Here is a 14,072-nt window from a genome sequence, read left to right as displayed (position 1 = left end):
CCCGGAAACCAACACAGATCAACTCACAACACAGCGTGCCACAATTCGGAATATGAAACTGTACTTTAAAATGAAACAGCAACACGGTACATTTGGTAAAGTACATTTATTTGACATTAAATGTTTAAAGAATATTCAGCAATTGCCATATGAACTCCGGAAGCCATTTATTTTCTTTTATCTGTATCCGCAATAACTGTTCCGTTTCATCTTGAGTCACGCGCTGTTCCTTTATGGTACACAGGGTGTTCATTTTCGTAAAAAGAATCACTTTGGAAGCACGGTGAACCGCAAGGCTGTTCCATCAACTAGGCACTAGTCCAGCCTAAAGGTTGTTATGTTGCTTCTAGCCACTAGTACAGCGTAAGGGCATGTGGGCCCTTGGCGATCGTCCCATAATATGGTGATCGTGCTCCAGTTGTTGACACGAAGCTGCAGGTGTCTGCTGAAGAATCCATCCGCCGGTGTCTCAAACAGATAGCAGTGGCAGAATGGGATCAAATACCTCTTATGAAAACAAAAAAATGATAATTAGTCTCGCTAGCCGAACTTCATTAATATTACTCATTTTATTTATTACGGCCGATCAGAAACCATTTGCTTGCAAGGATAGTTCAATGGAGTATGTTCGTCTCTAAAATCAATGCGAAAAGTAACGAGATAAATCGAGTCCAACACACAATGATAAACGACAGTTAGTCTACATGCGTGAGGAATGATATGATATATGATATGGCATTTGTAACGCGCCTATACTCAAGTGTTTCTAGGCGTGACGAGGCAGGTGGGGAACAAGGGCAGACAGACAACGATCCTACTAGGCCAGGTGTCTTTCTGATCGCGCATGGGGAAGGGCTGTACATGGTTAGTTGAATACAAATTAAATAATAGGGCCAGCTGGTGGCAAGTGCAAGGTAAATGCCGGGAGAAGGGGCTGAAGGATACAGAGACAGTCCCGTAGTGCAGGTAGGCAGTGCAGGGAAAAGTGGCTGAGCCAAGGACCGAGATCGGTGAGACCAGTGGACCTGCATGCCCATGTGCCCACTACGAACAGTTTTACTTGCTTTTCCTAGCTCTTCATTCATTCATTTATTCATGCATCCATTCATTAAATCTTCATTCCGGTATAAAAGCGTGTAAAGATTTACTTACATTATATTTGAAATTTCCATTGTGTCTCTTCGTAATGCAGTCTGTAAAACGGACCGTGCTCTTGACAACGATTTTTCGTATACTGAACTAAAATGAAACTCGGTCTAGTTTCTGAATTTTCTGCCTTATCGTCTCTTACGTTATTACGCACTCCCTTCAAATGTAGTTCTTTCGGCATGGTCCCTGTCTCAAGGTCAAAAAACAATAGACCCTTATACTTCCAGTGCGACTTGTGGGCCTCATCTGGGCGCTGTCCTTCGCATTCTTTATTTGCAACATCATGTTGTATAGGCATCTGTGAGAACTTGAAGTTTAGAATCCGTCTATGTAGTGCGCCTCAATGTGCAAATGCGAACTAGCTTCTCTCCCAAATGCCACGGCCCGCTTGGCTGGCGCGTTCTAAATGCCCCAATTTTGTCCCCGTTGTCTGCGAGCTTTGCAGCCCAAATTGAGACATTTAATTTTTGGCGGAAGGTCAGGGAAAGTATAAAGTACCACAGGAGTTGAGTTAAAAGTGAGATTTATTGTTTGTTTGTTTGTTTTATTATTTGCAATACGCAAGCCTCCCCTCCGTTAACAGTGCGCAGCATTTACATTTACATGAGATGAGACATGAGAAAAATATATACATACACATATGTGAAGTGAATAGAGAGAATTCAAAGATGACACCCAGCTTGTTCGCCACCCATGATGGTGAAGGTAGGGGTTAGGTTTACAGGTACATTGTACAATAGCATTTATTTACAAAAAGACAATCGTATTGCAATTATTTAAACCGGGATTTGTACTTCACAATCAGCTGTGCTTCGGGTGGGCATGGCACAGTCGCAATGTTCGGTGGCAATGGATCACTGCTCTGCACAGAAACGTCCAAAACTCCATATCTGTGCTTCTCTAACACAGCAATAATAAGACCTTTCACAAAGTCGAACTGCATTTCATTATAGACTGGTTTGATCACCCATTGCTTACATCGTTTTGAAAACACCTTAGTGTAGCGAGGCATCCTTACTTTACCCCTAGTCCTAGATTGTTCACGTCCGACATTGCTGTTATGGGCCAAGACCGCTAGTAGAGTGCGATGTTTCATGCCCCGAAAGCTAAAATGCAAGCGCTTTGGCCTGTACTTTAGGCACATATTGTGGAACACCTCCAAATCTCCTGTGTGACAGAATTCTGTCAGTCCTCTCAAATCTCTTGATAGAGTTTTGTCGAAAACAATCTTCTCAATGGCTTTGTGTGTCGGTGAAGATGGAATGAACCACTTCTTCTTCCGTGCCTCCTCTGGGGACAAAGGGCCATGTTCACATTGGTGGAAATGTTCATTTGCTATCCAGCGGTGAACGTTGGTACAGTGGTGCATCAGTGACCGCCATTTTTCAAGTAGTATTTCCACTGACCCCTCACAAGTTTTTGAGCTCCACCAAAGATGGTTGGTGATAGAATGTGACCACTGCAAAATACTTTCAAAACCTTTTTTTTTCCCTGCAGCCGAGATTTTCTTATTGATTGATTTAGCAAGATGCCATACATCAAATTGATGTTTAATATGTGGGAACTGCTCTCTCATTGTCTTGGCAATTGAAACGTGTCTATCCGTGGCTATGAGGTCAATGTGCATTCCCCTCGATTGTATATATTCCACTGATTTTATAAAACCTAGTTTCTCCATGGCCACTGAGGATGTACATTGCGTTACCTGCACGACCACGAACTCACAATTTTCTTACTATCCATGTCCTGAAAGTGGTAGGTGCAGTACTTGGCAGAAAATCCAGGGCTGTCGCACTGTCCATCGCCGGCTAGCCTGAATCGTTTGCCTTCGAATGAACTTGCTAGAGACAATTGTTCAATTTTCCAAGCATCACTAATGGCCGGAAACAGATAATCACGTTGGTATATGTAGTACAGCACTTTAGAAATGAAATGGAGTCCCACAAACTGAAAGAAAGCCTCTAACTTTCTAAAACTGGAGCCACTAAAAAGTGATGCAGCTGCACAGAGTAGATTGCCTGCTGGCAGTTTCCCCAGCATCGGTTGTGCAGACCATGAGAACCTATGATTTAATCTACAGGCGGCATTTATTGTGACGTTACTGCCTTTTATTTGACGAGTCACATTAATCAATGGCTTCCCACATACTTTCCCTCTAATGGAATGCACACATTTCAGCATACTTATAATTTCCATCAAACAACTGTCGAATACAATGTATTTGCTCTCTTTCATTAGACTGTCATCCTGCGTCAACGTTGTTTCGGCCTGTGACGTTGTGGAGATTTCAACACATTGGAAAGTAATATCGCTGATATCAAGTTCTGATGTGTCTATGGATGCTGCGGCTGGTTCATTCTCTGTCATTTCAACATCTATTACTTCAACATTGATGGGAGAACACAACAATGTCGACAGGTTTTTTGGTGGCAAATTTTTGGCGGGTGTAGATTGTGTAAATTGATCTGCAACTACTTCAGAGCTATCTTCAATACATTCAATAACATCTTCTTGTGGTGGTGCGGTCGCACTGTAGCTATGGTCCAATGCAACTTTGCTGTAGTCTCCAAACACAGTTAATTCATGTTCTGGCCATTGGACATGAGCATCTCGAGCCTGAACACGCCTCGCCTCAATTAATAGTTCCTCCATAGTGTACACGGTCTGGCAAGCCACATCTCTCATTCGCTTCACTGTCTGTGTGTGCATAGTTCTGACACCCACGGGTAACTGGAGGAGAGATTGGAAAAGGGATGTTCAATTTAAACACAAGATGGAGTGTAGTAGAATTGACTGGAAAAAAACATAAAATAGTCCCCAGCACAAACATTTTTTTAAAGTTATGAACTGTTTGTAACTAACCTTTTTTTGTTTTTTTTTCTTTGCAACTTTTTTGACTCGACCTTCAACATCTGCACGCTGTAGCTCCGATTAGTTTCCGCATGTCCTCCCTTCCTCTTGCACTGCAACGACTATATTTTCTGTATCCGCATAGACAGCACGGAATGAGGCTCCATCGTCTCTCTGAAACATAGTACTTTCATTACTATGTATCAAAATATTGTTAGCATAAAACACACGTGAGGACGAACACACAGGTACATCTCAATAGCCAAACACAATTTAAACATTGTGTGCAACAATGAGACGACAAGTATTCGACCAGTGATGATCTATTTCGATGGAACTGTCAGTATCCATACCTCTGGCTCTGCATGGACTGCCATGAATGGTTGTATTGGAGAGGAGGCATCCGCATCTCCCTGAAACACAGTACTTGGATTAGTATGGTTTTCAATATTGGAAACATAACACACACTTGGGGTCGAACGCACAGGTACATATAAAGAGATATCCGCAAATGATGCATTGTCCAAAAGAATCAAAGAAAATCTAAATATGATCACATTTCATCGACTTATTTCAACGATTCCTTGACATCTGCATCATCTAAATTGGATGTTGTGATTGTAGTGGAAGCTTCGTCGTCTCCCTGAAACACAGCACTTGCGTTAATAGGGAGAAAGTATAGCAAATGGAATCACGTTATATGATCACGCATGATGGAGCTGTCATTATCCATACCTCGTGCTGCTGAAGAATATCTATGGATGTTGCAAATGTAGTGCGCACTTCCGAAAGCTGTTGCGCCGATTCGTATACTTGAATGTCAGGCTCTGCATCAAGTGCAGGGGTTGACGCTCCATCAACTGCCTGAAACATAGTACTTGCATTAGTGAGGATTACAATTGTGAAAACATAACACACACCTGGGGTCGACAGCACAGGTACATATCAACGGCTAACCACGAATGAAACATTGTGTAGAACAATCAAACGACAAGAATTCCAGCTCTGATGATGACGCTCGATGGAGCGGTCAGTATCCATACCTCCTGCTGTTGAAGAACATCTAGAAATGTTGTAGATGTGGCTTCTCCCTGAAAGACAGTACTTGCATTAGTATGGATAACACTAATTATAACTGAAAACAAACACCAGTGGACGATAACTAAGGTGTATATCAATTGGAAAGCAGTAACCAAACATTCGGTAAAATAATTACACGATAGAATAAAACTATTACTTGACATGCATAAAACAAGTATGTAGCGGATTAGCCTAGTAAGATTATCTGATACGCGCTAGATGTGGTTGATAACTGCGACCACGTCAAGGATGTAGAATGTTCTTGCTTCAGATTGAAGGGATAGTCAAGAAGTTGTAAAGGTCAATTAATGATTGATAATGAAATGCCAATATTAAAAATAGCCATGTAAGCCGACAGAATACTTGAAAAATGCTCAATACAGCACAGTTCCCTGTCCCCACATATATATACATTGCGTTTGTGGGTTATGAAATCGAAAAAGAATATATTGATAAATGTCATTATTCAAAAAAACTATACACGCATATCAATATCGAAATTATTACAAGGGATAGAACACCTATAATATCAATTAATCCATTCGGCTACCTACACACTACCGCAAGGCCTAAAGCTAAATCCGGACACTTGACTCACCGGTGGCGGAATGTGGACAAATAGAGTGGGAATAGCGTTTTCGCGCAATTTCCGTGTCGTTCGCCGTTTATTCTTCTTTGTTACCCAAGAAGTTGTGAACATGTCCAAGGAAAAGTGCCGGCTGCAGATGCGGTATCGATCACCCCTCTTGTCCTGTAAGACTTGTTGGACTCTACTTTCCAGCTCATCCAGTGGATATCCGCAATGTCTGAGCCATTCTCTTATTCGATCAACAGTTTTCGGGAATACATGCATTGTAGTGCCTTCAGATTTAGCATGGGTCTTCGAAGGGCAACCGGTAATCGAACAGGCAGGCATTGTTGATAAATCTGAAAAGTAAATATCGACATTATTATACAATCTTCAAGAATAAAGATTTGATACAAAAGTAAATGAATCATACAATGATCAATGCAAGGTTTGTTTTGGTCGCAGGAACTATACCAGTTCATTATGTGCGGTTTAGTATTTGCATATGTTGCAGTAATGTATAAATGATGTGACTAAAAACTGAACATGTGACTCATCCCTTGGATGTTCTGTATTGCACGAGAAGGAAACATGCTTACATTATAGACCGGACCCCCGAAGGGTGCCATTCGATGACAATAGACACAGATGAAAATAAATAGATCTATTGATAGCATAGCAATGGAAACTCAAGTCAATAGCAATGAGACCAATGAACCTAGCACTATTGTGTACTCAACTCGTAAATAGATAGAAATTTAAAAATCTGCGAAATATGACTAAGATACATGGCCTTACCTTGACCAACAAACAGTTGGATTCAGCAAGCAGAGCAGTATATTGCAGGAGAATAGGTGGGTGGCCACGGGTAGCACACTGATGGGTTTGCTCTAAGCGGTCACAGAAGTTCACGGATAGCACGACGACGAGCGGATTAGCGTAGATCTCAGTGGTTGCCAGGTAACACGTTCAGGAGTTGACTTGCAAAGCACAAAGATGTTCTCATGAGACATATCAAGTGGTTTATAAAGTATTAGAAACAGGGGTGTGTTTGTGAATGAATGACGTATTTATGTTGTGGTTTTAGGGGGGTGGCCTGCTTCAAGGGGAGGCCTGGCTGGAGACACGGGGTCTGAGGAGGCCATGTGACCGATGGCCCCTGGGCGTGGGACACCTTTTGAAGTGTACATGTAGTTTGGCACCTTGGCCTTTTTTTTCGCCCCTGACAGCCCCCCATGCCAGCGGGCATCCACCGGCGCGAACCGCCTTTGATACAGGGGGGTGGGATGGATGGGCCTGGGGCGTGCAGATAAGGCACAGGAAGACTGCTGAAAGGAGACACACTTATGTGGATTGCAGGGGGGTGGCCTGCCTCAGGGGAGGCCTGGCTGGAGACACAGGGTCTGAGGAGACCATGTGAACAATGGCCCCTTGGCTTGGGACACCTTTTGAAGTGTACATGTAGTTTGGCACCTTGGCCGTTTGCGCCTGTCACAGCCCCCCATGCCAGCGCGCATCCACCGGCGCGAACCGCCTTTGATACAGGGGGGTGGGATGGATGGGCCTGGGGCGTGCAGATAAGGCACAGGAAGACTGCTGAATGGAGACACACTTATGTGGATTGCAGGGGGGCGGCCTGCATCAGGGGAGGCCTGCCTGGAGACACGGGGTCTGAGGAGACCATGTGAACAATGGCCCCTTGGCGTGGGACACCTTTTGAAGTGTACATGTAGTTTGGCACCTTGGCCGTTTGCGCCCGTCACAGCCCCCCATGCCAGCGCGCATCCACCGGCGCGAACCGCCTTTGATACAGGGGGGTGGGATGGATGGGCCTGGGGCGTGCATATAAGGCACAGGAAGACTGCTGAATGGAGACACACTTATGTGGATTGCAGGGGGGTGGCCTGCCTCAGGGGAGGCCTGGCTGGAGACACAGGGTCTGAGGAGGCCATGTGACCGATGGCCCCTGGGACACCTTTTGAAGTGTACATGTAGTTTGGCACCTTGGCCGTTTGCGCCCGTCACAGCCCCCCATGCCAGTGGGCATCCACCGGCGCGAACCGCCTTTGATACAGGGGGGTGGGATGGTTGGCCCTGGGGCGTGCATATAAGGCACAGGAAGACTGCTGAATGGAGACACACTTATGTGGATAGCAGGGGGGGCGGCCTGCTTCAAGGGGAGGCCTGGCTGGAGACACGGGGTCTGAGGAGGCCATGTGACCGATGGCCCCTTGGCGTGGGACACCTTTTGAAGTGTACATGTAGTTTGGCACCTTGGCCTTTCGCGCCCCTGACAGCCCCCCATGCCAGCGCGCATCCACCGGCGCGAACCGCCTTTATATCAATATACAGTATATCGCCTTTATATCAATGATAGTATATTGCTGCTTATCAATAACAAATGCCACATACCAGAGATTCTTGTGAGCACAGACCCACACTTCAACCGGTGTATTATAGTGGTCAAGACCCTAAGGCCTGTATAATCCAATGGTAATTGTTAGCATAGATATATGTGTGACTTTTATAGAGACATAACCTACTGAAAGACTTTGAACAAGTGTTATTTAGTGCATGCATTATCGAGAATATGTTATGTTAGCTTAGATAGATAGTGACCACCCTGCTTCACAGCGACCAGACCTTCACCCATTCGGAGCACAGATGTCTGACGTCCATCCTTGAATGGAGACACACTTGATTCATTTAAAAAATCGAGACAACCGTTGTTAAAATATATGTGGTGTTTTATTTTGTATCTTATTTTCATGACACAAAAATACAAGACTTTAAAGATTATACAGGTCAGGTTGCAGCACAGTGAGAGAAAATCCCCTGTACTGACCGCTGTCACTCGGGAACGTTTCTCTAATGGCACGAACGGCACAGGCGGGTATCACTCTTCGAACGCGGTGTCCAAGCCTCCCGTGAAGCCACCATGTAAAGGAACGATAGGCCACCAGCCTGTACCACTTGTGAAAAGGAATGAAACAAACTGTTTTTAAATGACCAAGATAAGTTTAATAAACGTTTGTTGTCAATGACAATTCTTGTAACTAATGGCATTTTACACGGACAAATGCTATCTAGACAATGCACACTATTGAACGACTTACATGCGTTACAATGATATGTAGATGTAATTTTGAATATAGTAGAAGAACATGAAATAGGAGTGGCATGACAAGCAGAGTATACTTACTCGTTACTCGGATTACGAGGACGAACAGTTGCTCGAAGTTCGTGCGTAAGCACCATCATTATTCTCAACACGGCCCATGTGAGGCAGGCTGCCCTGAAGTCTGGCAGCTCGGTGATGCATTGCGGTCGTGGCTCGCCTTCCGAAATGTAGGCCAGGCATCCCGAGTTTTCTCGGCAGCAGCAGTTCTCGTCCTCGGTTGGCATTAGCTCGCACCGATTGCATGTGCACCAGGTGGAGATGTCGTCCATTCGACTAGGCCCAGGCTCTTCATCTGTTGATTCGTCCTGCCAACTGCCGTCCGAATCCCCATCATTTTCACGTGCTTCCCTTTCCAGTAGTTCCTCCTCGGTATACTCGGACTCGTACATGTAGGGCATTATTGTAGCCATTGTGTGTTAAACAAACTAAAATAATTTATAGCGGTGGTACTGGTATCTGTTCACACGGGCTACAAGCGGCGAAGGTAGCTGACCAGAGCACTGAAACGAGTCACAGAATACTCAAAGTAACACAGAGAGAGGAATGGAATCGAAAATCTGCTGCTGTGTGTTGTGAAACGGTCTGTTTATACTTATTGAGGAAAGAGGCGTCCTGCCATTTCCATGGCGACACGTCATTAGCTGAAGCGCAGCGAATGCTGACATGAGACGTGCTTTGGAGTTGGGAAATGGGTGGTACGAGTCTGCTGATGACAGGCTCAGGGGCGGGGGAATTGATTTAGTGCCGCAAAAGCAGGTCAGCCAGGGCGATCGGGGAAAAGATAGGATTATCAGAAAATGGCGGCTCCCTGGTGCTTGTTTTCGCATTCCTTCTGCCTTCTTCAATTCTGCCTGTAAATGTTGTGCCTTATTTATGTACATATATATGGCCTGTTTTATTTCTTGCCTGTTTAACCCTTAACATTTTTTGCCTGTAAATTGTGTGCCTATCTATGTCCCTATGTATTGACTGATTACTTCATGCTTGTGTAACCTGTAAGATTAGCGCCCAGTTGCCTCAGGGCTCGGCAGCGCTTTACAAATAAAATAAATACAAATTTACAAGGCAGATACACTGAGTTCAGTACATACATTTACACAACATGATTGTGTAGACACACAATCAAAAGCAGACCCTCAAGTAGGTCAAGCCATTTAAAACATTTATTTACATCCACTCCTTCAGCTCACCCGTTGCCTTCACAAAATACTTCTTGCAAATCTATGCAAAGTGTTTGAATCTATGCAGATTCACAAGCCTCACAATGCAAATATCAATAACCATTAATCGTCTTTCTGTGCCTTGTATCTGCTTAGAATCACATGCGCCCACGCCGCCCACCCATCCTCCCCACACAGGAACTAAAAGGGAAGATTATAAATCAAATTAAACATGTTTTTACAAAGGGACAACATACTTTCATATACCACAGGGTTCGAAATTGGCAAGAGCTGGGAGCTAGTTAGCTCCTGCTTACAGCCTTGGTAGAGCCTGGTTAGCTTGATGTCAAATCCGCCTCAGGGCTACTTTTGACTCCTCAGGCCAATTGGTCCTACAGAAAGATACCTATGTGCTAGTTCCCCAAAGTTGGCTCTGACTTACTGGATGATGCGGGATACCCAAGAGCTGCTTTTAGCTCCTGCTCCACAAATTTTATGTTGACCCCTGTACCATGTTAGAAAACAAACAATCTGAGGATGTTGACACGTGAAAGATCATGGATACCCGTACACGCAGGATAGCGATAGAGTTACAGGTACTCCCCTGTTGCCTCCATGTTTCAAATTTGAATAAAAACATATGTAATACTGTAGTACTAACCACAAGATGTTGGCCTATGCAAAGCACGCAATGTTAAGCCGATACAAGCAACAGAAAGACGTTTACTGGTAAGTAATAGTCTGCCTACTTAGCTGAACTCTGACTGCTGGAAAAAGGCTGCATCTGCCCGGTACCAGAACTGTACCATCTGTGAACAGACAACAGTGCACCATAACCCAGTTGCAACAGTTCATCCTCCCTCGAGTTCTACACCTTCACTAAAGGCCCAGATGTCACCCTGCATGCCTGCAGCCACCAAGCTCATTGTGGAAGAACTGGAGACTTGTGCTACCACTGATGAACTTTGACTCTCAAACGTACAGAGTTTGGCGTTAGCATCTGCGTATTGAAAATACAGTCCTACGCGATTGGGCCCTTTTCAGAATATTAATTTTATTTAATTCCCTGATTCATTTGGTGGTTCTTGATAGGCCACATGCAAATTACGTGCTATAGAGTACTGTGGTGCAAAAAATAACAGACACATGTAACTGGAAGAGGACGTTGGCCATCGATAGGCCACACAGACGGGAGAAGCCCAAGGCACATGAGGTTTCATACAGTAGTGTGGTGCCATGCTGTCTCCTTTTTCACCACCGCCTACCTCTTTCCATATATTTCACAGCCATCTTCCATTCTTCTGCTGGAGCATTTGGACGGCCTCTGAGCGCGGTGCTCACTTACAGTTGAGAGCTATTGGCTCTTGCCACACTTTCAATTGAGATACAATTGTGGAAAAGTAGATTGCACAGCAGCAACAGAAGCTTTTGGAGCATCTAGGAGTGTGCACGTCATTTAGACAACAAACATCAACAACATGAGATGGAAAATGAATGAATGTTTAACATATTATTTTGTACATGGTCTGCTTAGTCATTTTAAGTACAAGACAGTAAAATAGTATTTCAATTGCAATGATTTAATGATTTTGGAGAGGGAGTGCTGTGTGGGGTAGCAGTATTGGAGCAACGTGGGTCGGGGGTCATTTTATGGTGTTTCAGTCTGGGCGCAATATTGTCTAGAAACTGCCTTTGCTACCACTATGTGTTACCAAGTGATGGGTCAGCCTCCCCCCCACTGAACACAGGGAAGAGATAAACCGCCCTTACAATAAATCAGGATTTCTATAATACAATTCTAATCAAATACTTGGTAATTGTAATACTGCATCAATTGGGGGGAATATTCGATTTTTCAACCAGCCATAGTTGTATAATGGATCGGCTTCTATGTAGCGTCCTGCTGCCGGTGCAGAACATTGTAATTATGTAAGATTCTCCTAACTGGGTACCTGGGTGGTGGGGGCAAGCATGGGGCAGTGACTCAAGGACAAGACCTCTGGGCCCGTGAATCCATCCATTAAAAACAAGCTTGTGCCTGGAGCATCATTTAGCACGATCTACTTCCAGGAACCATTTTGTGAAGTGTTTTTAGAAAATGGAGAGGGTTCTCCCTTCTAAAAATGATTTTTCTTCCATTCCAGGACCAATTTATGGCACTTTTAGGGGGTATTCTCCTGGCCGCATGCAGAAAAAACCCTCCCTGACTATAGTAGGAAGCCGTGATTGGCAGTGTGGTGACCTGTTCTGGATGCACACGCACACCCACATGTAGGGTCAGAGGTTGCTGGAGTGGCAGGTTAAGGTTTTTCAAGAGTAGGTGGAACCACCCTTGGCTCCATACACATGCCTAGTGCCTAAAAGGTTCCCTGCCCGGGTCAGAATGGCATGCTTATGCCATGCCGTTGGTGCAGAGGCAACTGAATTTGCCACGGTGCCGTATAGATATACTCACTCACACGATCAGTGGATGAAGCGGTCGCCGGGTAACTGAGCTGAGCCCAGGTGGAGTGAGCAAGCAGAGGTGGTCTTTCTTGAACTGGCTGTTTGCCATCTCATCAGCAAGGAGGAAAGATGCCAACTAGAGAAATCCGCTGAATCAGCGGGAAGAATGGCCTTGTGCTGTTTGCTGAGAGGCAGTACTTTGCGTGGGTTCCCATCTTGAATTCCCAAGGATGGGAATCTCATAGAAGAGACTGGTGGTGCTACCCACAAGACTTTTCCATCACATGACTTGCCCGTTCCACCCCCACGCAGGAAAAGGACTTCTGCGTTCCAGCGCCAAGGAAGCCGCAGAGCACCAAGACAAGGGGGCGGGGGGATATCCTGCATCTTGAGCGCCCTGAGGCCTTTGGGCGAGTGGCACGATATAAAAATCTTTTAGGTAGATAGATCTTTGCAGCCAAAGACAACTTCACATCTTGTCATCAATAGTTATGATAGGCTATTTATAACGTGCTTAATACCCAGAGGTTTCTAAGCACAGACTCTGGGATCGAACCTGTGGTGCTCCGTGTTGTCTTGTTTCCAAGGCGAGCATGTTGCCCCTGAGCTATCCTCTTGGGACCTGTTTGGAAGACCATGACAACAGGGTCAGACTGCGGCATAACATTGCCTCAGTCCCCAATGAAAAAGTGGCCCACAGTTGCAAATGGCAATTCATTCCTTTCATGGCAGAGTGTTTGAGAATTACCCAAGGAGGGTTTGCTAGTAAGATCTGTGGCCTATTCATTCATTAACACTTGTCAAAACTACAAGACGCACACAGTGAAAAAATGGCCCTGCACTAATATAATCGGCTCGCTCTACGGACATCAGCTTATAGGCCAGCACAAGCCTGCCAGCCAAGGGGTTATGCCAGAGACGCCCTAAGCCGGAACAGACATTGGATAGCCAGACTGCCAATGTGTCCACTGGGCGGGCTATCTGCAGTGGACTCTCCTTGCAGGGGCTGCAGCGTTTGGCTCTCTAGATGTTTGGACTACAACTCCCATCAACATTAGTATAGCCAATGGTGAGGGATCATGGGAGTCGTAGTTGAAAAAATCTGGAGAGTCACAGGTTGCAGAACCCTGCTTTAAAGAACCACCCTGCGGATTTGAAGTGGGGGTGTTCCTCGCCTTCTGCCAACACACGATTGAATGTAAAAATCCGAGTTATAACAGCTATGTGTGAATCATTATATCATTTTAGATTAAATAGCATGTGCAGTATTTAGGACAAACTGGTCCAACGACTCTCAAGGCGCCTGCTGCTTACCTGTGACGAAGGCCTGCTCGTGTCTGTGCCAAGCTGGGGCGAAGGACTGATTCTCTCTGTGCCAGGCTGAGGCGAATGCCGGATCGTCTCCGTGCCAGTATGCAGGGAATGTCTGCTCCTGTCTGTGCCAGTCTGACGGGAATGCCTGCTCCTGTCTGTGCCAGTCTGAGGGGAATGCCTGCTCCGGTCTGTGCCGCGCAGGGCGGGTGAGTTGTTTGAAGATGGGGTCAAGGGCGCAGAGCTGCTGACATCTTCAATCACCTATCATGGAAAAAGCAAATCAACACAACAGTCAATGTGAGCAGACTACTTGCAAAGACTGTGG

General features: G+C 45.2%; 1 protein-coding gene across 1 annotated transcript in view; it reads right to left on the bottom strand.

The window, feature by feature from the left end:
• The window catches only part of LOC138491297 (actin filament-associated protein 1-like 2), a 341,208-nt gene that overhangs the window by 132,795 nt on the left and 194,341 nt on the right, over positions 1-14,072 (bottom strand). Inside the window, exon 8 of the mRNA XM_069617735.1 lies at positions 13,748-14,008. Coding sequence (XP_069473836.1) covers positions 13,748-14,008 — 261 coding nt within the window. The remainder of the gene's footprint in view (positions 1-13,747; positions 14,009-14,072) is intronic.

The sequence above is a fragment of the Ambystoma mexicanum genome, chromosome 10, assembly GCF_040938575.1.
Source record: "Ambystoma mexicanum isolate Mex_15411 chromosome 10, UKY_AmexF1_1, whole genome shotgun sequence".
In the NCBI taxonomy this organism is placed as follows: Eukaryota; Metazoa; Chordata; class Amphibia; order Caudata; family Ambystomatidae; genus Ambystoma; species Ambystoma mexicanum.
The sequence above is the reverse complement of the archived record's forward strand: the minus strand, read 5'-3'. Positions and strand labels throughout refer to the sequence as shown.